The sequence below is a fragment of the Maniola jurtina genome, chromosome 21, assembly GCF_905333055.1.
Source record: "Maniola jurtina chromosome 21, ilManJurt1.1, whole genome shotgun sequence".
NCBI lineage: Eukaryota > Metazoa > Arthropoda > Insecta > Lepidoptera > Nymphalidae > Maniola > Maniola jurtina.
The window spans coordinates 6,496,745-6,523,002 of NC_060049.1; the positions used below are offsets into that span (position 1 = coordinate 6,496,745).

Sequence of the window (26,258 nt, forward strand, 5' to 3'; positions counted from 1 at the left end):
TGCCTATATCGTCTCCCTCTCTACTCCTTCCATCCTGTAACCAAAACATCCAAGCGGGAGCATCTGATATGTCATTGGTTCGTCTCCCGCGCATCTGAACTTTTATTGGTGGAAAGAAGAAATGACGTTTCTATGTTCCGTCCTATAGACACACCCCAATGTCCTGGCTGGTCCACCCGTTGATTTCTCGTTTCCCATGGTATTTTTTTATTTTCACGCATCTGGTTACAATATTATAGCATTGTTTATTGCACTTCTAAAAGCTTTTCTAAAGAAAGACCCTTAGACCATGTTAATTTTTTGTTAGTTTATGGATGGACTCAAAGAAATTTTAGTTTTAAGACGTATTTCTCAGCCTCTTGTATTTAATTTATTTCGTTTTTAATTTTTTGTTCTACTATTCTTTGAACTTTTAGGGTAATTTATTTCTCTTTCACAAAGCCGTTTTCTTTCTAAGAGCAAAAACTTAAAGGGATGGCCATAAAATCTATGATGAATAGGTATGACCATCTCACACTCCCCCAAAATAGATTTTTAATACACGTAGTAATCCTCTTTTTGTCCCTGCAGCTGTGCTAGTCGTTTCAAAATCTATTTTTCTCCTTATCTGTATTAGAACGCTAGTCTTAAACCTCCCACGCCTATCTATTATACCCTCGGGCATGACCATAACTACTTAATTCAGGTATCTCCTTGTTTAGTGTACCCCAAACTACCTGTTTTCTGTTCCTTTCAATACTCTAATTTTACCTATCTTTCTAGTTATTTACATAGTACCTAAACAAATGAATGGCATTGTAGTTACCCTTAACCTTATCAGTATGAACGTCTATTAATGTATATACATTATTATATGGAACTGCCCCTATTATGTACGGTCCTTCATATAAGCGCATGAATTTTTTTGTCAACTTTTTATCTGCATCTGACTTCGTAAAAGTCTTAAGTTTCACTAAATCTCCTATTTCGAATTGTATTAACTTATGATTCTTGTTATAATGTAATTGTCTACTTTCGGCCGCCTTATCTATGTTTTGTCGTGCCTGCTGTCGAATCTGTTCTAACGGTTCGCCTTGTAAGTCTGCCCTCACCGCTGAGTCAGTGTTGAAATCAGTTGATAGCAGAGTACGTTTTCCATATATAATCTCGTTTGGCGAATATCCCGTTGTAGTATGTATTACCTGATTGTAATAATCTTCTATATCCGATAATAGATCTACCCACGAACGATGTGATTTGTCGCAATACGTCCTGAATAATCTACCTAACTCTTTATTAACTCTCTCTGTCGAATTTGGCCGTGGATTTCTAACAGATGTGTGCGTTAATTCGATGCCTAGTTGGCGAATACCTAACTCGAAAACTTTCGAAGTAAAGTTCGCGCCTCTGTCCGAACATAATGTCTTAACTGTGGCCTGCTTATGAAACCTTTTCACACAAGTTAAAGTAGCTTTCCCACTAGCCTGGCGTAGTGGGTATAGTCTGATTAACTTACTATAAGCATCTTGCATTACGAATATGTATTTAAAACCAAATGGTCCTGCTGGTAAAGGTCCAAAAATATCGCAAAAAACTCTCTCTCCTATTTCCTTCGCTATTACAGTTTTAATCGGCCCCGTGTGCGTTTCCAAAGCATGCTTTGACTTTTGACATGCCTCGCAAGCTCTTACAACACGACCTTATACGAGACATATTTGGGAAATAATATCGACGTTTCATCACGAGCATAAACCTTGTATCGCCCGAAATGACCTACTTCTTCATGTATGCTAACTATCAAATCCCTTAGTATGTTCTCGGGAACATATAACCTTAACATATCCCCTTTTATGTCTCTTCTGTAAAGAATCCCTTCTTTAAGCACGTAGTACTTTGATTCAGAAGTGTCTGCTATTTGCACGCGTCTAATTATCTCACTGGCAGTCTTGTCGCGACTTTGATAACTACCTATCTCTTTCCATTGCTCCCGCACTAATCGTCCTAATGATGTTTTAAATAGATTGGCCTTGTTAGTTAATACATCGGTGGTCCCCTTTAAATGTCGAGACAATTCGTCTGCTACAATGTTTAGTTTACCTTTCACATGTTCGACCATGTAATTAAATCGCCCTATAAAATGTACCCAACGTATCATCCTAGCGCTCAATAATTTGCACGTCTGCAAGAATATCAGGCTTTTATGATCAGTCCTAATGACTAAATTTGCTCCTCTCAAATATGTTTCAAACTTTGACAAACTGAAAATGATGGCCCATAGTTCTTGTTCAGTAACTGTCCATTTGCGTTCTGTCTCTGTCAATGCTTTACTACAGAACCCTAATAATTGTTCTTCACCTGCTTCATTCAATTGATAGACATAACCCGAAACCCCCAAATTACTGCTATCGGTTTGTAAATAATAAGTTCCCTTAGGGTTTGGGTGTACAAGAAGTATCGTGTCTATAAACAATCTCTTCACCCTTTCAAAACAATCATTATTTTCCTCTGTCCACGACCATTTTGTATTTTGTTTTAATAGGTCGCACAGTGGTTTAACCTCCTCGCTATATTTTGAGATAAATCTTCTGAAATAATTTATTAATCCCAGAAATCCTCGTAATTGTTTTATAGTCCGAGGTATAGGGAAGTCTAATATGGCTTTAACCCGTTCAGGATCCATACGTACCCCGTTAGTGTTTACTATGTGTCCTAACAACTTTACCTCTACACATAAGAACCGACACTTCTCTAATCTTCAAACTCAAACTCAAATTATTTTTATTCAATTAAACTTTTACAAGTGCTTTTGAATCGTCAAAATAATCTACCACTGGTTCGGAATGCTGTTCCTACCGAGAAGAACCAGCAAGAAACTCGGCGGTTGCTCTTTTCAAATGTACAATTTACCAGTTCCAGTTTACTTCCAGTTAAACCTGCGGTTTCTAATTTATCTAACACTCGATCTAAATGTTCTAAGTGTAACTTTATGTCCCCCGTAGTGAATATGACTATGTCGTCTAAATAGTTTACGCAGAACTCTCGTACTCCTACTAGGATATAATCCATTGCTCTCGAAAACCCTGCTACAGAAGTCTTTAATCCTTGAGGTAAAACACTATAAGTATAAGTCTTCCCCATAAACGAGAATCCAGTATACTTCCTAGAATCTTTATGCAAAGTTATTTGAAAATAGGCATTATTCAAATCAATTAAACTGATATAATTTACTCCATGAAAGGATTGTAAAATCTCAGATGTGAGTGGAGGTGCGCCCGCGTCACCTATCATTTTCTAGATAAACCATTGATTTAAACGCGACTTGTACACTGAGAAAAATTTCAACTCAGTTGTGCGCGCGGCCCTATGTGTGGGTAAACCTTGTACATATACAGTGACTTTGTGTGCGTGACAAGAGGTACAGCCGGGTACAAATACAAATACAGTTATTTACGGGTTATATACGGATTTAAAAAAAAAAAACTTTATTTCAATTTCAGAATTAAAAAAATTTATTTCGTAATTTAATGTTTATTTATTGAACATTATTCTAAATCGCTACTTGAAAAATCAAATGATGAATTTTCGGATTCGCTGCTCTCACCAAGGTTAATTATGATTTCTGACTCCATGTCAAAATGTCTATAGTATTCTTCTTCTTTCTTTTGTACATTTACAAGTATTACCCCACATCCCTTCATCAATTTGACTTAAACGTTCATTTATGAGTTTCATTATTTCCGTCACATTTTGGTCGACACTATGCGAAGCAATATAATTTTTTAAAATTCCCCACACATTTTCTATGGGGTTTAGTTCAGGGTGGTATGGTGGCAATCGAAGAACTTTTATGCCATATGGCTGAAGTATGTCGTCAATCTTGTAACAGATATATTTTTCTTTATTTTTTGTAATCAAATCATACAGTTCAATTTTTTTCATATCTTGATTAAAAGCTATATTTTTTTCTGTCAGCCATCTCTGCAGTTCTATTTTTTTGGAATTAGAATTAGGGGCTCTGTCATTTTGAACTTTATGGTATGAGGCATTATCAAGCACAACCACAGAGTTAGGTGGAAGATTCGGTACTAGACGTTCTTTTAGCCACTTTTCATAGTTTTCTGCGTTCATGTTAGAGTGGTAATCACCAGAAACACTATTTGCTTTGTATGTCAATAGTGCGTTAGGTACGAAACCTTGTTCTGAACCAGCATGCACAATGATAATTCTTTGTCCTTTCGACAGGTTTCTCTTTAAAGGTGGGTCCATCTTTATTACCCCATCCTTTGTTTTGCACATGATTAGTTAAGATGTAGCTCTCATCTGTATATACGATACACCGATTTTCTTGACTGTATCTGAGTAAATTTTTTAGATAGGAAAATCGTAGTTTTTGGATGTCATGCCGCTCTATAATAACACGTCTGTTATCCACAGTTTTTCGCCATTTGTATCCCAACTTTAACAAAGCTGTATGCAGAGTCGAAATACTTCCATCATAGTTAAGTTTATCTTGAAATATTCTTTTCAACTTTAGCAAGGTAGGTAACTCGCGATGTTCTAAATGGTAAATAGTTGGTAAATGGTTTGAATAGTGGAACGTATAAAATCAACGTTAAAGTTGTCTAATTCTAACTTCTTTAAACGTTTTTTACGGTCTTTATGCGGAGATTTAAATTTTGAGTCAGATTCTTTTCCTTCAGCCACTATATTAATACCTAATTGTTCGCTCTGATACCCCCACTGCCATTGCTGTTCTTTTCCGTACGCTATTTAAATATTCACTTAATTTCGATATTAAAATTGGACTTGCACTGCAAACTGGATCACTTACTAGTTCCAATATATCTTTTTTCAGAAATTCGTATACCTTGGCAATGGTTTCTCGAGTCTAAAACGATAATACGTTAACGTCAACAAGGATAAATTTTTCACACAAATCACAATAAATTTATTAATCATCTTAATCTAAACACACCATCGAGATGTTACATAAAAGTTACATGATAAAAATTCAGTTTTATCTATCTTTGTTTATTATCACATTATTATTATTAATCTAAACACCTACGAGATGTTACATAAGAAGTCATACTACATACCGCGTGGAAGTGATTCACTTCTATAAAGCTTCTCTAATGGCCGAAATTAATGAGGTATCTTTTTACGATTTGCCCTATTAGAGATACTAATTTGACATAAACTCCACACACGCTACGTCAGAGGAGGTTGGCGAATTTTGACCCAGCATTTTTAAACTACCAAAAAAAACTTCTAATGGGTCTTGATTAATGAATCTGGGATAAAAATACTGAATGTTATAATTTTCAAATAATAATTTAGACAATCGTATAAAGCTCTCTAAGGTTGTGATACAACCTTCTAGGGATGGAAAACGCACAAGTCGAAGTTTTCCTGTTTGTATTGCTAGTTTACAAGTAGTATCTTCGAATGATAATTGTTTCAATTTCTTAATGGCTTCTGTCTAAAACATTTTATACAACGAATTAATTTTTACTATTTTACGCAGTTTTCCTTTCGCTGCACCGCCTGGATAGCAATTGACACTATCAAAAAGTTTGTCAAAAATTCTACAACTTCTGCTGTTGTCTCCATACTGCTTGTCTTTCCAGCGTGTAAATTATCTGAAAAATATTAAATACAGATAGAGATGAGTAAAGTATGTAGATTGAATTTTTTTATGATTAACAATCATCTATTCAACCAGTAATATTATTCTTGTAAATTATGCTCTTTACATAGAAATAGAGATAATTATATTAATAACTAGATGATGCCCGCGACTTCATCCGCGTGACTTAGGTTACCGTTTTACCAGGGCAAAAGGTCACTTTCCTTGCCATCAAAAAGCCCGTTCAATACAAAATGTATGAGAAAATGAAATTTTTTCATAATTTTTGTTTTCGTGAATTTTTCCGATATTTTAAAAGTTATTCTGCTATTCGCAATGACTTCTATGTATACTACTAGACAAGCAGTTTGGAATAACAATTGTGTCGCAATTTTGGGTCCCGTGGGCGGACAAAGAGACGGGAGCAGGCACGGTGAATATGCCTTCCACCTTCCAAATGAGATGCGACTCCAAGTGATTTGTACCTTTTTCTTTTCTGTCTCTTAGAGTTTACCAATGTAACAAGTGAAAATTGTTATAGTTACCTATTATAAACATTGTACAAAATCTGTAAGAGTAGGAGAACTAGCTCCAATAAAACTCGCGCCATTGTTATTATTCATCACAGTTTATTATCAAACTTTTAACCATCTTTAATATTACTTTTATCCAAATAAACCTTTACAAATACTTTTGAATTATCAAATGAATCTACCACTGGTTCGGAACGCCTTTCCTGCCGAGAAGAACCAGCAAGAAACTCAGCGGTTGCTCTTTTCAAAGATTTGATTTACAATAAGATTCGATTTACAATATTTTAACCGAAATTACATTTAACCGTCAAACTTTAAACGAACAAATTTGAAAGAAGTTAAGAAACTCAACATTTAAACCAAAGTTACAATTAACTGTCAAACTAAACCGAATAAATTAAAAAGGTAGACAAATTCAACGTGTTATCACTTCGACTGTCGATAATAGAATGCCGCTCCGCTGGACCGCTTCGCTTTTAAATACTATCGTGGCGGTGGGGTTCGGAAACGTCGACGACGTACGATGCGTCATTGAGGATTCTACTCGTCATTCGATCTATGAATTACGTGTCTCATTATTGCGCCGATACGGCCATACTGATCATAGGCGCGTCCCTGCGCCTACTCTCGTCCTTTTTCTCTGCAATAAAGTGCATAAATTAGTGAACCAACATCACACACACATAAACCCTTATAATTTCGAAATCAAAAATGGTTCCTCAACACTCTTATCACGTTAAGAATCTCATAGCCTCAGGGCCTCGACACCCATATTAGCTTTCACGTTAACTCATAGCCTTCACGTTAACACATTTCAATTATCTTGGAACACATAAGTGATAACGTCAGAACCTCATAGCCTCAGCGCTAATTTTGGTTCAGCCTCAGAGCCTCGGCGCTCATTTTAGCCTTGACGTTGACACATGAATTACAAGACAATTGAAAACACATAGGTAAGTGATCATCAGAACCTCATAGCCTCAGCGCTAATTTCGGTTCAGTAACCATTTTTTGCTTTTTTTTTTTTTTTTTTTTTTCACATTTCAATTATCTTAAAGCACAAATGACGTTACAACCTCATAGCCTCAGCGCTAATTTTGGTTCACACATCAAATGGACTTTAAGGATAATTGAAACCCCAAGTGATGACGCCAGAACCTCATAACCTCAGCGTTAATTTTGGTTCAGCCTCAGAGCCTCAGCGCTCATTTTGGCCTTGACGTTTACACCTTCGGAGAGATAGTAAAAAGTGATGACGGCGGAACCTCAAGCCTCAGCGCTAATATTGGTTCAGCCTCAGAGCCTCAGCGCTCATATTGGCCTTGCCGTTTACACTTAAATAATGGAAAAGTACTTAACTTATAAAAGCACGTCAGTCTGCGCGTCAAATCCTCACTTTGCCGTACTATTACGTTTACTCATAGCCGATACGGCCACATTACTTTGTACTTCAAATTTTGGTACGCTTTCCAAACGTTCGTTAATCGTGGCAAACTTTTCTTCTGGTCCCATTGGTTTACTTCGATGAAGTTCACGTCTATTGTTCAGTAATATTCATATTCAGAGGATATTCTTACTTCAGCTTTTACGTTAACATTTTATACAATATTATTATCAGTTTTTTTTTTCTTTTTTTTTTTTTTTTGCATTGTTTATCTTTTTGTTTGTTTTTTTTTTTTTTTTTGCGGTATTACCCTTTTCCTCTTTTCTTTTTTTTTTATCATTACTATCCCATTGTTTTTTTTTTTTTTTTTTGTATCATTGTTTGATAAATACAAAACCCCAACTCTACCTAGACCGGCTCTTCCACCCCTATACCGGTCCCAAACCGACCATCTAGCCTAGCTACCACAACTAGTACTATGACCTCAACCAACGGAAACCACATAAGGTAACCACAACTGTAAAACCTACAGTAAGTACGACAGACCGTGTCTACTGAGAAGTGTCTCTGACCAGAGCCGCAGAATAATGAATCGGTTTTGATATATACAACACCCAGCGTTACGAATTCATAAAACACCACGGGATTCTATAACTAGATCTGATATGTATCACCGACCTGTAGAACTCTGATTATAATAACAACAAGTAACTGGGCGACGGTACCTTACACTAGATTGGCTCCATCGTAACTACTATCTCAACCGTCTAATCAACATTTCTAACCAACAATATCCACACGTAAATAAATTCACATTATCTGTACAAATTGGAACGAACTCACCAATTACAACTGCAACTTAAAATCACTTTCACAGTACTGACTCAAGAAGTCCTTTCACTACTTCACTCTGTCGAAACACCACACGTAATGAATGCCGCTCTGCCGCTGGTTAGCGTGTCTACCCCAAAAATCTCCCTACCACTTCACGCCATTTTATCATAAAAATACCCGCGCCACTTGCTATTGGTCGATTCAAACATATCACAAGACTGCCAACATAAAAAATGATATTGCCAATATTGTTAAAGTTGCCACTTGAAAATAATATTGACTATGGATAAACACGATTTACTCAAAACTTTGAATAATTATGGAATTATTAAACAGTAAATTTAATCGAATCACGACAATTGTAATGTTATTATCTGTTCGTATTTGGTTGGTACCAAAAATTTGTAACAATAAGAAGAAAAAAGTGGATTCGCAAACACATCTCTTTATGAGGTCTGTACTATTTGGTAGATAATAGGAACACATGGAAGCACTTAAATTATAAAATCGCGTCAACACCTTGAAATTAAAATTTAGATTGCACTACAGGAACAAGTGAGGTCTGTCAGTCAGTCATCACCGATGTGGTCTCATTGATTTCTTAAGTGAATTACATAATTTGAGAACATGTTCGGCCATTCTGCCCATGACAACCTTTTCTCGTCGGTAGACAATAAGTACCTCAGATATGCCGTGATTAAGTCAGTACTTTCATCTCTTTTAGGATCGCTTTATGGTGTGATTTGATGTATTCCACTGAAGGTTTGATTAGACATTTTTAGCTTTCTCGTAAAGCTTGAGCTTGATCTTAATATGGGATGGTGTTATTAAAACTGATTTAAATTGTCTGTCAATCGTCCGAGTAAATTACTTAGTAGAAAATTCTTTATAATAATGGCCTTCTTAATGAACCAAACTTATGAACATTCAACAAATTTATGACTACAAGACTCGTATCTTGGTTGAAAAATGAAACCTTAAAAATTTATTCACTACTATCATTTAAGACAAAAAGGAAACTGGGATACCGGTTCTACGTATCGTTGATATTTGGCATTGGCACGCACAACACACGGAAACGTTTAAGTGCGAAACTTGTAATTAGAATAAGTCTGAACCGAACGAGAAACTCGAAAGAAATGGCCAATACGAAGATGTTCCAGTAAGTCTTTAAGATAGCTTGGATTCGGGCTCCAAATACCTAATCGAGCAATCCATGTACCCACAAATGTTTAATCCGCCAAATGCGGCAGTGGTCTGAGAAACACGCGGAACAACTATTAAAATATCAACTTAAAAAAAAATTAAAAATCTCTGAGATTAAATCCTACAAAAGATATTCATAACCAACGGCCAAGAAAGACAATTTAGTTTTCCCAACAACACTTCCTAACGGAGCCAATACTTTTAACGGAAATGGAAAATGATCAGCAAATCACCAAAGCCGTTGAGTCACCTCGCACAGACCCGTCAGCTCACCACAGAGTTTGTCAAAGTTATTCGATAAACCTGTATTACGAAGAAAACAACCGATTCTATATGACACAACATCCAGTCAGTAGCTTGGTCCTTGGTAATAGTATTCCACCATAAAACAGAAAACGTTGAAAAGAAGGAACACTGCCGATCAGTGTCTCCCACCATAAAACAAGCCCTTGATCTAGTACGGTATTAAGGATCACTTAAAAAAACAAAACTACTATGCTATTATGACCTCTCAAAGTGACTGCTGTGAAATTTAAGAATATTCAACGGTTCGCCATTAACAGCGAAATCTACGAATAATCAAAAACGATTTTGAAGACAAAAATAAACGGAACTATCCAGAAACACAACAGGAGTCCGATAAATTGCTTAAACCCGTCTACTATCATCTTGGGACCACGAAATAGTAAAGTAAATGTTTTCAAAGAAATACACCTGTGAAGCTTTACAAAACACATCTGCTTCTAATAGCGGCCTACCACTGGAAAAATAAATAAAGATTATGATAATAATAAATGAAATGATGACAAATAAAACAGCTCACACCACGCCAGGCACGTCATCTTCTGTCGGCAACTATCTTTGAAATCTTAGGTTTGTATCACGTTCCAGACTTTGGATACCTTCAGCCATTATTTCACTTATCCAACATCATACGTATGCCAATTCACTCAGGTTATACTCCTTGGATTGATTGTTCTAAAACTGGTACTGTACTCCGTGTCGTGGTTTTAAGCAAAAATTCCCACGATTTTACTGCTCCTAAATGAGCGCTAGCTGCTTTCAGTCGCACTTCGTTGTATTTTAAATCATATTCATTTCTTTCACATCAGGGTTGAAGTTTGACAATAAACGGCTAAAATCTATTCATTATTTCTCAATCTATGTCTCTAAAGTATTATCCAGAAATGCCGTTGCTATTAGCGAGGCGATGATGGTAATTGGCGTTGATTCATCCCACTTCTGATGTAAGAGTAGGAGAACTAGCTCCAATAAAACTCGCGCCATTGTTATTATTCATCACAGTTTATTATCAAACTTTTAACCATCTTTAATATTACTTTTATCCAAATAAACCTTTACAAATACTTTTGAATCATCAAATGAATCTACCACTGGTTCGGAACGCCTTTCCTGCCGAGAAGAACCAGCAAGAAACTCAGCGGTTGCTCTTTTCAAAGATTTGATTTACAATAAGATTCGATTTACAATATTTTAACCGAAATTACATTTAACCGTCAAACTTTAAACGAACAAATTTGAAAGAAGTTAAGAAACTCAACATTTAAACCAAAGTTACAATTAACTGTCAAACTAAACCGAATAAATTAAAAAGGTAGACAAATTCAACGTGTTATCACTTCGACTGTCGATAATAGAATGCCGCTCCGCTGGACCGCTTCGCTTTTAAATACTATCGTGGCGGTGGGGTTCGGAAACGTCGACGACGTACGATGCGTCATTGAGGATTCTACTCGTCATTCGATCTATGAATTACGTGTCTCATTATTGCGCCGATAAATCTAATGTACTAATCATTGTAAATATTGTGGTGAATGTATCACCTATTAAAGTAAGTACCTACCTAATACCTAATACCTATGTATAGGAAGTAATAAATTAAACGCAGATAATCTTGTACCGATCGTTTATTATAATTATTAATACAAATATCTTAACATGTCTTGACTATTAGGTAAGAAATATACAACTATATAATGATAACGGTGCGTAAAAATTACTCAATTAACGTTAAGTATGCTATAAGCTTATAAAATTGCTAAAGCTTATAAATTATAAATTAATAACTTACTTATGAAAGGTTACGCCACCAGAAGACTTTTTAACTTTTTGAGAGTAATTTTTGCAATATCGTAGTATGCGATTCGGCATTTTCGTAAATATTCAATATTTGTCCAATATCTAAAACACAAAAATTATAATTAAGTACCTATTTATAACCAATTGAATTTATTTTTCTACAGGTCTACCCTATTCCACTTAGGGCATATCTGTTTAAATAATTCTCATAATCTTTGTCAACGTCTTGGTAGTACCGCTCGCTCTCGCGTATTTTTAGTAAAGAGTAAACGTGATGGACAATTATGATGGCAGTTGTGTATTTATATTTACGATAATTATTGTTTTTAGACAAATACCAAATAAATTACTTACTTGATTGAAATAAACTTTAAATCACGTAGAAAAACTACGCACATAAATAATTTCAGTGTTTTATAGGTCGCTTTTAACAAAATCGGTGTTAGTTTGTCGAAAACAACGTTCACGGCTTACAAAATAGTGCACTGATCTTCTCGCTTGCTCGCAGTGGACTAAACGAGTTACGGTGAATTGACCAAGACTTAGTGAGCAATTATTTAAGGCGACAGAGCTTGTCTAGTAGTATACATAGAAGTCATTGGCTATTCGGGACATAGACAAATACAACAAACCAAAAACCATGAAAATAGGTCTAGCCGTTTTAGACTTATAAGTGTTCAAACAAACCCATCTTTATCAGTACATGGGATAAAAAGTATCTTATATCCGTCTCCTGATTCTAAGCTACCTCCCCACCAATTTCAGCCAAATCGGTTCAGCCGTTCCTGAGTTATAAATAGTGTAACTAGCACATCTTTCTTTTATATATATAGATTATTATTATAGGCATCCGGTACTCTTAATAATTGTATGCTAATTCAGTCATACTTTATTTAATTACTGAGTACATTGGTGTATTTTAGCATTGCAGCAGTTCGAGTCCGATGAGGAGAGAGTTGGTAGACACTAGGAAAGACATCCACTTTCTTAAGGAATCGTTCCTGGGAAAACAATAAAGGTTATGCGTCTCATTAGTTGAGGTGCAACCACAGACACAACACTTAATTGGTCCCATGACGATACATTCGCGTTTTGCGACCACAATCCTAAAAATCAAGATGCAAGCACATATAAAATAATATTGTAATCTTTGCACGCAAACGTAGGAGAATTTGGAAATAGCGACCGAAGATCAAGATGACGAGCAAAGATAATACCACAGACTAGGTATTACAATGGCGAGTGGTACCGGGTGGTACCTACATCTGTGGCTAAGAGAACGATTGCAGCGCCAAAACGATACATTTTGGAACTAAGCTGTCATAGCCCTGAACTCTATAGAATTCGCCAATCTCCTTTCTATAACTAGTAGTAGGGGTGTCCACTTAAAAAATACATCGATGTTTTTTTCGATGCAATACATCGCGGCTGTGCATCGATGTTTTTCGATGCATCGGTTAGAAACATCGATGTTTTCTCAAAATCGAGTACTTTTTCTAACATTGCATCACAAGCTGTAGTCGGTCTCCTGAACACATTTTTTATTATAGATTACTCCTACAACATGTTACTAAACTATGTTACTAAAATAAAAAAGAAAGACTTTTCATGCAGTAGTCATTTATTAAAAAAAAATATGGCAATGTGTGACAATAAGACTTATATCCAATGCTCTTTTGGAAGACTTTGCAAAAACAAAAGCCTATTTAAACGTTTCCCTTTCAGTCTGTTTCGTTGCTGATTGACGATTTGTGCTGCTTTAGAAAATAAACGCTCAGACGGTACTGACGTTCCCACCATGGTCAAATATTTATAAGCAATTTTATAAACTTTAGGAAGCTGAATTTTCAGATCATTCCAAATTTCCAATGGGTTCTCATTGAGTCTTCCTACTGGACTACGCAAGACTAAATTAAATTACCATTTTAAAATCACAAACATTTGAAAGTAATAGGGGTTAAAGCATAGACATACACAAGACTAACAGTGACAGATTAACGGTGTTACAAAAAATGAAACGTAAATGTGTGCGTGAAATAGAGTTGTCCTGACTTTAGCATTTGTATTATCGATAGTCTTACTGGTGAAATCATAGGACACTAATGAGTTAGTTTAACGAAGTGAAGTAAAAAGCATCTTATAATCTTAAAAAATCAAATACATTTCAAATACACAAATAGTAACAAAGCTAAAGCTAGGTAACAGATTATTATTTATTAATGAAATGACTTTAATATTTTATATAAATAATTTATTAATAAATTCTGAGATAATTATAGTTATTTTAACCCCTTATAACATTTTTTATTGATATTTCGATAGAAAACTATTAAAAGACGTTTTAAAAAAATCTTTTTTTGAGAAATAGAGCAATTTTTGGGATTTTCATATAAATTACCGGTTGGTTTTCCACCTTTATTTTTTAAAGGGTGCAAGTAAATTTAATTTAATTACAATAACACTCTGATATAATGTCTAAGTGACAAGTTAATAAAAATGAATAGTATAAATGGCGCTCAATTCATAGCTAATGACCTCCCGATAAGCACTTAAATACAGTAATGTACGGGTTACCCTTAACCCTGTATATGAAATCTAAGTCACGCTAAATAAAATAAAAATTAGTGAAAATATTTATTTCGTTCTTTTCTTTTATTGGAAAGTACCTAGTGTTTTATATTGTATTTTACATACATCACATGAAACCTATCACATCAAACCTACCGGTAGACACGATTATCGACTATCGATACTTGTGACGTCATTACTTTGTCAATCCCTATCGTAAACAAACGTGTTTAAATTTTACACAAAATATCCAAAAATTCTTCATTTAGCAATGTAATTTGATGATAAGTCTTAAGGGAAACCTATTATCTAAGCTTCCAATAGCTATTTTGCCTAATTTTCAAACAACAAATGATGAAATAATGATTATAAACAATTAGTATAAATAATCAGTAATTACCTGTGAAACGTGTATGTACGCAGATTATAACGTCTTGTAACGTCACATTCGCTCACTGAACAAGACACCATGGTGGCAAGACATAGATTTTACGTTTTAATCGTAAAATTATTTAGTAAATGCAAAAAATCACCTCGACTTGGAACAGGCCGAACTCTTACGGCCCGTTACTCACGTAAACAATGACTTATTGGCATCTTGTTTCGCTATCTCGCTTTCGCTCGCGGCAGTGGGTCTTATCTGACTACCTCTCGCTCCAACGCTTTGTCAGTCTTTGAGCGTAGCGAAAAGTATGTCTATGGGTTAAAGTATGAAATCGCCGTTTAATTGTAATAGGTACTTCGAATTGACATAGAACCTTCATGGTTTGAGATTTTTGAGTGAAACTTTTTTCATACGGTACCTATGTAGTTCTTCTTTTAAAAAATGTGCAACATTCGATTATCAACTTTCAGTTGTTTTTTCTATTCAGCTTAGACAATAAAGTGGATACTTCGAAAATTCGTGTGATTTTTGAATACGAGTTCCGACGCGGAAATAACGCGGCAGAAACAGCTCGCAATATTAATGTTGCGTTTGGAGAGGGGACTGCTAATGAACGCACTGTGCGATTTTGGTTTAAACGCTTTCGTGATGGAAACTTCGATTTGAAGAACGAACCACGTGGAAGACCGCCCACACAGGTGAATAACAATGATTTGAAAGAGATGGTAGAAGCCGATCCGAGCCAAACTACCCAGGAATTAGCGGCATGGTTTAACGTTACCTTACCAACAATATTGACTCATTTGCGTCAAATCAATAAAATAAAAAAATATGAAAAATGGGTGCCTCGTGATTTGACTGATCTGCAGAAAGAAACGCGTGTTGAAACTTGCGTTGCCTTGTTGAATCGATACAGAAATGAAGGAATATTGGATCGAATTGTGACATGTGATGAAAAATGGATTCTTTACGATAATCGTAAGCGGAAAATGCAATGGCTGACCCCAGGTCAAACGCCGCAACAGTGTCCTAAAGCAAAGCTTACCAATAAAAAGGTAATGGTAACTGTTTGGTGGTCTCAGCGTGGTGTTATTCACTATTGCTTTCTCCGATCTGGTCAAGCAATAACGGCAATGTCTACTGCGCCGAACTCCGAACAATGATAGCGAAACTAGCAGTGAAACAGCCCGACTTATGAATCGATCTTCACCATTATTGCTCCATGATAACGCGAGACCTCATACAGCACGAGAAACCGTTTTAACTGTACAGGAACTGCAATTAGAAACCATTCGTCACCCTCCGTATTCGCCAGACCTTGCTCCAACGGACTACCATTTTTTTCGTGATTTGGACAATTTTTTGCGTGATAAAAAGTTTTCTTCTCAGGAGGCAGTGCAAAATTCTTTCACACAGTTTGTCCAATCTAGATCACCAGAGTTCTATCGCAAAGGCATAAATGAGATTCTATTAGATGGCAGCAATGTATAGATAATAATGGTAATTATTTTGATTAAATAAATATGTTAAATTAAAAAAAAAAACGAATTTTTATTTTTCAGTACAAATCGGCAATTTCATACTTTAACCCCTAATACATTTTTAAACATGTAGCCCAATATCGGGATTTAAGCAGTCACAACCGTCTTCTTCATGAGTTGTATCAGTATTTTGGTCTGTATTAAACAGCACATTCATATACCAACTCAATTCAGAATGGCAAAAGCCATTCATCTCCGAACTGCTTTAATAATAGGTTTATAACATCCCGTTTCTTCGCAGCTGTTTTTGGATGACCTATACCAATCTCATTTAAGGTCATGCGATGAAAAGTTTTATTGCTTTTCAATAGATTAGTATATTTTTCATTGTCTTGAAATCTGTAGTGATTGTATCCAATGCTTTTACACTCTCTCTCGAATATATTTTTTTAATAAAATAAGTATATCCTTTTTAAATCTCTCATGCCTTGTATTTTTTTTAAAGTCTATTCTAAGCTTTTTACATCGAAGAGTTTCCATCCCTCCCCTAAAAAATTTACTTTTCCGAACTCAGGCAAAAACTCTATATGTTTACACGGTGAAAATTTAGTGGTTTTAGAGCCAGGGCTATATGAACTATCCTTAAGCAATACTATCAACTAAAATTGATTGTTTTGGAAAACTAAGCACTTTAATTATTTGATAAAAAAAATATTTCGACACAAACTCGAATCTGTGAGAAACAGTAGTAGGCGGCGAATACGCATGCGCTCTGAGTGCAGGTGCCCGAACCGCTCTGAGTGCCAGGGCCCGCGCCGCTCTGACTGCCAGGGCCCGCGCCGCTCTCGGTGCAAGTGCCCGCGCCGCTCCGAGTGCAAGCGCCCGCGCCACTCCGAGACAAAGCGACCTACTACTACTGGTTCGCGAATTTTCCCAAACAATAATTTCACTTCACCACGGCTCCAAAACCACTAAATTTTCACCGTGTATACAGGGTGGAATTTTGTAATGCCACCTGAAGGAAAAGTACTCTTAATACTGTAGATAGAAAATTTTACTCCAAGAAAACATTCCTTTATTTTTGAATAGAAAGAAAACTACATTCAAAGATTTTCAAAAATTCGCTTGCCACACCCGGGAATCCAACCGACTAAAATCTGTAAAAATTACAATCTGTACTTTTATTGCATAGATCGTTAGGATCAATATAAGAATCAAATCTCTCTAAGAAACTTGATAAATTAAATGAAAGGAAAACCATGAAATCTGGACTTATAAATTCAATGCGTCAAGTTAAAGCTCTTTAACTCAAAGATCCATCTGTTTACTTGTGTTAGTAATTAATATTTAATAATTATTATTGACGTCATTTGTCCATTAAAATAACGAATTACTATTTAGATAAGACGATTGCAATTTGCACGTGTTTGTAATGCAGACTCTATTCTTAGATACATAAATAAATATATCCAGATTTCATGGTTTTCTTTTCATTTAATTAATCAAGTTTCTTAGAGAGATTTGATCTTTATTATTGATCCTAACGATCTATGCAATAAAAGTACAGTTTGTATTTTTTAAAGATTTTAGACGGTTCGATTCCCGGGTGTGGTATATCGGGTCTATATTCAAATTGTCATCAATTAGGTACAATCAGGATAAAACACAAAATACTAATAAAAATTTAAAATTTGTTTATTTTAGTTTTTCATTATAGCTGTTCATTGGCATTTAAGAACATAATTTGATTGACTTTTGAGGATGTCAGCCTTGTTCTTCTTTCTGAAATTATGTATCCACTTTTTGAAAAAGCCCTTTCGCATGGCACAGACGTCACTACTATGTTGCATATCTTAGTAAAAAGAGAGTAGAGTGATGGATAGAGGGCTTTGCGTTCACGCCACCAATTTAGTGGGCAGTCTGTTCGAGGTATTAAATTTTCTTTTAAGTATCTCGTCGACAGCCTTGGTATGCGCCAATCTCGGTGTATTTGTGTGATTTTGCTTGATGGTCAAAATCGGACCAAATAGACATTTCGTCCTCGTTATCTTGAGCCATCTTGCAGTTGTTAGCCACATCGTCGTCGTCTCGATTTAACTCGGCGGCTTTTTCAATTAAGACACATTTTAAAATTGTCAATGCATCTTAACTTTTAAATGCGTGTTGTTTGAATCTTGGGTCTAAATAGGTGCACAAACCAATGGCTTCATTATGTTCAATATCTTTAAACCGTGATCTAAGTCCTGCTTTTAGAGTTTGTACCAGTTATTTAACATGCGCAAATAACTCTTTTTTTAAAGTCGCTCATATATAGAAGTCAAACCCTGTGTCATTACAAGAGCTTTGCTTGCTGTTAAGTATTTTTTAGCGCTCGTCGTGACCGTAGCTTCATAAAACGGCTTAAGGACAATAATCAGTTCCTCGATGCATCTCCACTCTTCCATCGGAATTACCGGCAGATTTGCATTCAGGTTCGGGATAGTGGCCCTTAGTGCCTCCTGTAGATCTGAGAAGCGCTGCAGCATGAGATATGTCGAGTTCCATCTGGTGGGAACTGACACCATCACAGTTTTCACATTGCCTTGAAGAACATCTTGAGCATTTTTATCTGATACTTCAAAAGTTTTTCTTTCGCTTGGGAACTTCTTTTGAAATGCGCTATAAAAATAGCTCTTATATTCTAAAGAGTGCTTACAATACTTTGCAATCTAAAACAACAGTGTTATAATTTTATTTTTGTACGTCGCAAGTAAAAATAGCTTTTATCATCATGAACTAAGTGTTCACATTACTTTGAATACTAGGAACTTACTACAAGCGAATTAGAGGAAAAGAACCGCTTTCCGGTCAGAATCAACGTTCGTGTACATAGATGGCGCCACCATCGTTAACATGGTATATTATTTTCCAGTAGCCACATTTAATTTCATCAACTCTTGACGAAGATGAGCCTGAGGAAAAAAAATCTATAAATCAGTCTGTTTCAACTTGCAACACAAAAAAGTATATAAAAAATATTGATATTAAAAAACACAAATCTTGTTTGTTATAATGGAGTGATACGGTGCATTATCCATCACAATTACTGATGGCTCAGTTAGATTGGGCACTAACTTTTCAGTTACCCATTTGGTGAAGTTTTGAGCATTCATCTCAGAATGGTAATCTTCCTGCTTGTTTTTATCAGTAAATATTAAAAGTGCATTAGGTACAAATCCTTTTTCACTTCCAGCATGCACAATTATCCACCTCATTCCTTTAGAAACATCTTGTTGGACCCCAGGAATATCAAAAGTTTGCCAACATTTTGTTACTTTATAAGACTCGTGTATGTAGCTCTCGTCCAAATAAATAATGTTTTTTTTGCAGCTCAGGCAGTCTTCTATTTTCTATAATTTGATTTAAATAAAACTCGCGTTTTGAAGCAATAATTGCTGGTTTCTCGGTGAGGGTCAGTCTGTTTGATATGCATTTTTTATATCTAAAACCAATAGAAATCAAAAAAATTCTAAGAAGCTCATGGCTGCCATCGAAGTTTAGATCTTCCTTTACCACCGCCAACAGTTTTCTTAGTGTAGGTACTTCTTTTTGCACCATTTAGATTTCATTTTGCAAGTCCTCTCCCTCCAATTCCCTTACAAGCTCTAGAGGAATTCCACCACTTAGCTCAATGCTAAAAACTCCATCTGGTTGAACATGCTCTCCATAGTAACTTCTCGCTTGTTTCAGCTGATATATACCGAGGCTAAATAATATTAATTCTTCTTCGGTCAGCGTAGGAAAGTCATTAAAGTCTGCCATATCCGGAGACATGGGCTGGAACTGTGCTCTCATTCTATTCAAGTTACGTCTGGCGACAAGATCTGCCAGTGTATTGGGCATGTTCATCCTTTCCCGGATTATTTGTAAAAAATCAGATGCATGGACATTATCCACTATTAACACGTGATAAGCATTTATTAATGCTGCTGCGATTCTAAAATATTCAAACATATAGTGCAATGTTACATTAATATGCACGTTTCTCAGCAGGCGGAAATCTCGTTTAAATCGGCCATTCACTAATTCCACAACCCAGCGGCAAAGAGTAACAAGGCGTGACTTGTTTGCTTGTTCCGTGGTTAGTTGCGATGCTCCTGGATGCTTTGTCTCCGGCATTTTTACAGTGTAACCATTTCCGTCAAGAATGGGAACTGCATCTCTGAATCCACGGTCCAAAATAAATACGTCCCCGCTTTGATAGAACCATTGGAATAATCCATCGCCATGATCACTTTCATTTTCAGCAATATTCTGCATTATCTGCGCATCTGAAGAAGTAGCAGCGTGTGGACCTGAAACTTCTATTATGTGACCGTCGCAGCAGACAAATAAAAATGGTTTTACTAAGTTCCGGAACTTGTGACTACTATAAAATTTTCGTTGAAAAAAGTAGTTAGAGCTTTTTTGTATGTAGATGTATGTGCCGTCTACAATTGTAATAGCTTTTCTTTCTTCGGGAGGACTTTCAATATTTCCAAAAAGACTTTCTGGGATAAGAAGATTCCTTCGTGTGACATCTTCCCGAGTCATATGGTCAAACCCCAAATGCATTGGAACAAAGTCTCGCAAAAGTGCTTCTCGGCCGGTCGCAAGCATTCGCGCGAATGAGGATTCGCTCGTTTTAAATATCGTTGCGAGCCTAGCATTTGAGTCGCCAGTTCGGATCTTTGCCAGTAAAGCTGCTAAAATTGTTTTTTTGTTTCTTCTCTGATTTAAGCTCGGAGTGTTGGCCAATAAATCAGAGAATTGTTCAGCAGTAAGGGCGCTTTTAGTGTCACGCGGATTTGCTCACGCACGCGGGATTGGACCGCATGCGTAAAATTTCACGCTGCGGATCATACGCAGCATGAGTTTCAGTTTTCTACGGGCTGCGTAACGGTATAGACGTGTTCAAAAATGATCAATGTCAGAAGAATATGTGTCGCTTACATACTTTACAAACGACGAAACAAGAAGACAAGAGTACATGTTGATCCCTTTCTTGAAAATAGGCTTCTTGCTGGGGCGTTTGTTACACGCTTTGGAAAACTACAAAATAATGAACGTAAATTTAAAAATTACTTTCGAATGTCCATTCGTTCTTTTGATGAACTGTTGTGTAAAATTGAGAATAAGCTACAAAAAAGCAGTTTACGAAGGATTACAATACAACCGATTGAGAGGCTCGCTATTACATTAAGGTAAGTTTTAAATTTTAAATATTTAATTTCCTGCTATGATTTAGTGGAAAGGGATTTGAACAGGTAGGATAAACGTTTTTTGACTTCAAATTACTGTCATGTGTAAATTTACATGTGCAAAAAAAAATTTTGTCATGTACTCTGAAATTTCATTGTTCATAATTTCATTCAATTTCATGTTGAAATTTCATTAAATAAGATTATTTCACTCATAAAATGTCGCCATTAAAGTGGAATCATTCCTACCTTTCATCACACGCTACTTATTATAATATAGATAAAAGTTATAGGTTTGCACATGACAGTAATTTAAAGTCAAAAAAAGTCCTTAATTGGTTTGGGATTGGTACGTTCAACCTACATACACAATCCTTTTTTTTATCTGATAAAGTACACATGGCCACAGATCAAGTTACCCAAAACCAGCATAAATGGAACTCGCGCCTTGCGTATTATCATACTTAGGTAACCCGTCGGAGTCCCGCTTATACTGGATTTGAGTAACTTGATCTGTGCCGTGTGTACAACCGCACTCATATGACTAAACAAACAATTAGAGAGAAACTGGAGAAAAAAAGTTAATCGTACTCATTTTAATAAAAAGAGTTTTATTCATAAATTAAAAAATCAAATTTTACATCATTCATTTCTTTGTAAATTTGTATCCTGAGCGTTGACATTACTTTCGCCTGTAGATGATGTTGTTGCTGGGGTATAAATTACGTCATAAGACGTGATATTAAACAGGCCGCTTTCAGTCGAAATAAGAGTTTCATTGTCATTCACTGCAGCAGAACTAATAGCATTGTCGTTAAGACTCGAAGTATCCTGGATTATACTATTGGTTTGGTAATCTTGATTTATCGGTGACAAACTGTCAAGCTCAGTAAAAGCACTAGAACTTGTTGTAGGTATGGGACTGTAGTATGCAGGTTGTGTTTGACTTTCCATTTCCATAACTATATTTAACACTTTTGTTCTGAACATTAGTTTTTGATATCTAGTGAATCTTTTTAATGAAGGCTGCAGAGACTGAAAGAAAGCCAAATCCTCACTTTCTAGCTCCAGTTGATTAGACTTTAAGCATTCTAATAACTGTGCCTCAAATTCAGATGGTGCTTGCTTTTTAGATTTTACTTGTTTTTGTTTTGATGTTGGGTGAGAACTTTCTTGACGTGAAGTATCTGGTTGCGTGGACTCATTAGGTGTTTCTAAATTACTTTGTTCAGACATTTCTTCACAGAGTGACTCTTCTCCAGCAGTTTCCGTTGTACTGTCTAAGAAAGTCAAAATGTCATAGTAAGAATATTTCTTCTTCTTCTTCTTACTCCCAGAGCCGGATGGCTGATTTTTTTCAGATATCTTGTCTTTCTGGTAAGTGTCCCTTGCTGTTCGCCAGCGTTGTTGTATTTTCTTGTCTGAAATGACAAAATATAATAAGTAAGTGGCAAAAGTACACACAGTTTCAGATCAAGTTACCCAAAACCAGTACCAATAAACGGAACTTGCTAGGGCCTCGCCGGGCGCCGAGTCGTCTACGATAATAAACAACGCATGAGTCCTGTTTATACTGGTTTTGGGAAGCTTGATCTGTGGCCGTGTGTACAAATCTGATATTAGTTGGAAATTTAACTGCATTCGATTAAAGGCCCTCCTTAATTCACACATGTTGTCAACTTTACACTGTCTCATGAAGCATTAGATAAATCAAGCAATATATATATACCTATACAGAGTGGAAAAATAAGGCCGCAGTTGAAGGAAAAGTACCCTTAGGCGCAACGCAAACGGCGGGCCGGCGCAGGCCGGTCAATTTCGCCGCGAACGATAGCGCAAAGTGAATCTTATACTAGACGCAGACGGCGCGGCCGGGGCGGCGCGGCGCAGACATCGACGAAATAATTCATTTTTTACAAAAATAATTAGAACTTCATTTAAGGATTTTTGGAAAAACACCGGATTGAATCGGGCAATTTGTTTATTTGTTACAGTAAAATTTGCCATCATCAAAATTAAGGTGAAAACTTCCGGAAGTCACTAGCGCTGTAAGTTTTTAAATTGTTTTAACAAAAATTTGCTTTATTTGCATCTGTCAACCTTCATGAAGGAGGACATCTTGTAATGTAAATATTGCCTGAAATAAACGATATTTCATTATATTATATTATATATATTTATTAGATTCCTTTCATTTGCCGGAAATTTTACCATAGGGGTTAATTTATACAGAGAAGATTTCTTATAAAATATTTACAGCATAGTTATGTGTCTCAAATCTGCTAAAAGTGGCCACTTTTAGCAGATATGAGATACATAACTATACTTCGAACTTTTCATATGAAATCATAACTGCATAAATACCCCCCTATGATAAAATTTTCGGCAAATCATAGAAATCTAACGTAGCTATAGTACTGTAGTTAAAACGAATTAAAAACTTCTAGCGCTAGCTACTTCCGTGCCCTTTCACCTTAAGGGTATTTATTTTTCTTCTGAAGTAAAATTCGAGCGGTGCATGCTGTCTTATGTCTGATGTCAGCATTATTAATATATTATGTTATCATATTATTAATATATTGTTTTTGTTTTCAGATATTTGGCAACTGGTAATACATTCACTGATCTACACTATTCCTATGTGATTGGAATTGCAACAATTAGCGAAATAGTAAGACAAGTTTGTTACATAATATGGATTGAACTAAAAGTCTGAATGTATTCCACAGCTTAATGGGATCAAATGGAAAGAAATCGCAGAGGGATTTCTCACATATACAAATTTTCCTAATTGCTTGGGTGCAATTGATGGAAAACATATAAGAGTGATTCGGCCGCCGCACAGTGGATCACTATATTTTAATTATAAGAAATATTATTCTGTAGTGCTCCTCGCAATGTGTGATGCTGATTATAATTTTACATATATTAATGTCGGTACCAGTGGAAGCAACGCCGATTCAACCATCTTTAGAAGGAGTCAATTGTATACGAAACTGGAAAGTAACACGTTGGGTATCCCTGACCCGCAAGAGTTGCCTATTATTTGCCCCGAAGTAGCTTATCCATCTAGTGTAAGAGCAAAGTTGCCGTTCGTGATAGTGGGAGACGAGGCATTTGGTTTATCATCACATGTGATGCGGCCTTATGCTCGTGATAATTTACCTTACAAAAAGAAAATATTTAATTACCGTCTGTCCAGAGCTAGAAGGTACATAGAATGCACTTTTGGAATTATGTCAAATAAATTTAGAATATTTCACAGATCCATGAATGTCAAGTTAGATCTAGCACAATTAATAGTCAAGACGGCATGTGTACTTCACAATTTCATAAGGAAACGGGATGGCTACAAGGTCAGCCATACATTTGTCACAAATGGTTTTACGGGACCACTACCCAGGCAGCAGACTGAAAGTAGTAATACGTCGGCAAGTAATATCAGAGATATATTTGCAGATTACTTTATCAATGAAGGAAAAGTCTCCTGGCAACACCGATATATAATTAATTAACTAAACTCAAAAGGTTTTAGAAGGTTTTTGATGTTATTTGTGAATTAAATAATTATGCTTATATTAATAAAGTAATGATGCTTGTATAAATAAAATAATGAACCAAACACATACCCGCCTCTTTTCTTTCCTCTTCGCTCAAATTTTCGTAGTTAGGTGCCAATTCCTTCAAAATATCTCTCCATGCAGCCTCCCTCGCGTCCCTGTTTTTGTATAATTCATTGCGTTTATCCCACAAAACGGGCCGCAGATGAACTTCAATGATTACTCGTTCTGTATCGATTTTCATTTCGGTAGTACAATACGGCGCGTGCGCCCCGCTCGACTCTAAAATGGGCACTGAAGTTGTAGGCAGCGCTTACGCATGCGGATACCCCGCACCGGGGTGACGCCCCGCACAGCGCCCCGCGTCCCGCGTGCGTTTATCACGCTTTACAATAGATACCTATATGAAATTGTTCTTTGCGGATGCTACGCATGCGGTCCAATCCCGCGTGCGTGAGCAAATCCGCGTGACACTAAAAGCGCCCTAAGACCAGTCCAATCGTGGAACTCTTTGTTATTGATCAATTCATAATGCTCAAAATCTAAAACTTCTGTTTTGATGTGGTTTATTAACAACCTTAGCGCACTAACGATCTGTGCAGAATTAAAATCTTGAATTAAATTGTCTTGCATAGCAAGTAAATGCCATTCATCTTGCTCGAGGTGTGTGCTGCAAACACGACCTTTTTCTGAAATTAATACACTGTATCGGCAAAGAACACGTAGAATAATGTTTTCTGATATTCTGTGTCTTGTTGTGTCTACACAGTGTTGAAATACACAAGAGTTTGCCGTATTACTAGTTCGGACATATTCAGGTAAAACTGTAGAATGAGGCACAGCGTCAACTCCTTCGCCTGCAACATCAGGTTCTTCGTTGTCAGGTTATTCCTGCACTTCACGTTGACGTCGGAGATATTGCCGCTCGGCCCTTTGCCAACAAGGTCGGCATATAACATCTGTAGGTTCATTCTGAAAAAAATGTTTATCAGCTTAGTAATATATCATTAAATAAAAAAATAATAAATCTGCGGAGGGCGGGGGGCCCTCTTTATTTGAAAACTTGTATTTGTTAAAAAACACATAGCAGTAAATGCGGCTTAGGTTATATGTACATGAGTATTATGATGTTTGTTCGTAGTAAATATCTTAGGCATATTCATTCGATATAGTGATAATACAATCCTTTCCTGATGATCCAGTAGATCTTCAATAACAAACTGTGCGATTTCGATGTGTTGTGATTCACGGGATGTCCAACTATAACTTCGGCGATCACCAATAGGCACACGACACGAAATACACAATTGTACGTTCATAATGTCAGTTAATAAGCCACAGAGCTGCGTAAAAGCTTCGCTAAATACACTTGATATTGTA

General features: G+C 36.2%; 2 protein-coding genes across 2 annotated transcripts; both read right to left on the bottom strand.

The window, feature by feature from the left end:
• Positions 1-19,696: 19,696 nt before the first annotated feature.
• On the bottom strand, positions 19,697-25,755 carry LOC123876546. The gene is made up of 2 exons (XM_045922852.1): positions 25,368-25,755; positions 19,697-20,902 (listed from the first exon to the last, which is right to left on the bottom strand). Exons 1-2 carry the CDS (start codon positions 25,509-25,511, stop codon positions 19,697-19,699), a joined length of 1,350 nt encoding a protein of 449 aa, XP_045778808.1. The 5' UTR covers positions 25,512-25,755.
• On the bottom strand, positions 21,269-25,372 carry LOC123876506. The gene is made up of 2 exons (XM_045922812.1): positions 24,948-25,372; positions 21,269-22,739 (listed from the first exon to the last, which is right to left on the bottom strand). The coding sequence occupies exons 1-2, from the start codon at positions 25,120-25,122 to the stop codon at positions 21,961-21,963; spliced, it is 954 nt and encodes a 317-aa protein (XP_045778768.1). The 5' UTR covers positions 25,123-25,372; the 3' UTR covers positions 21,269-21,960.
• Positions 25,756-26,258: the final 503 nt, after the last annotated feature.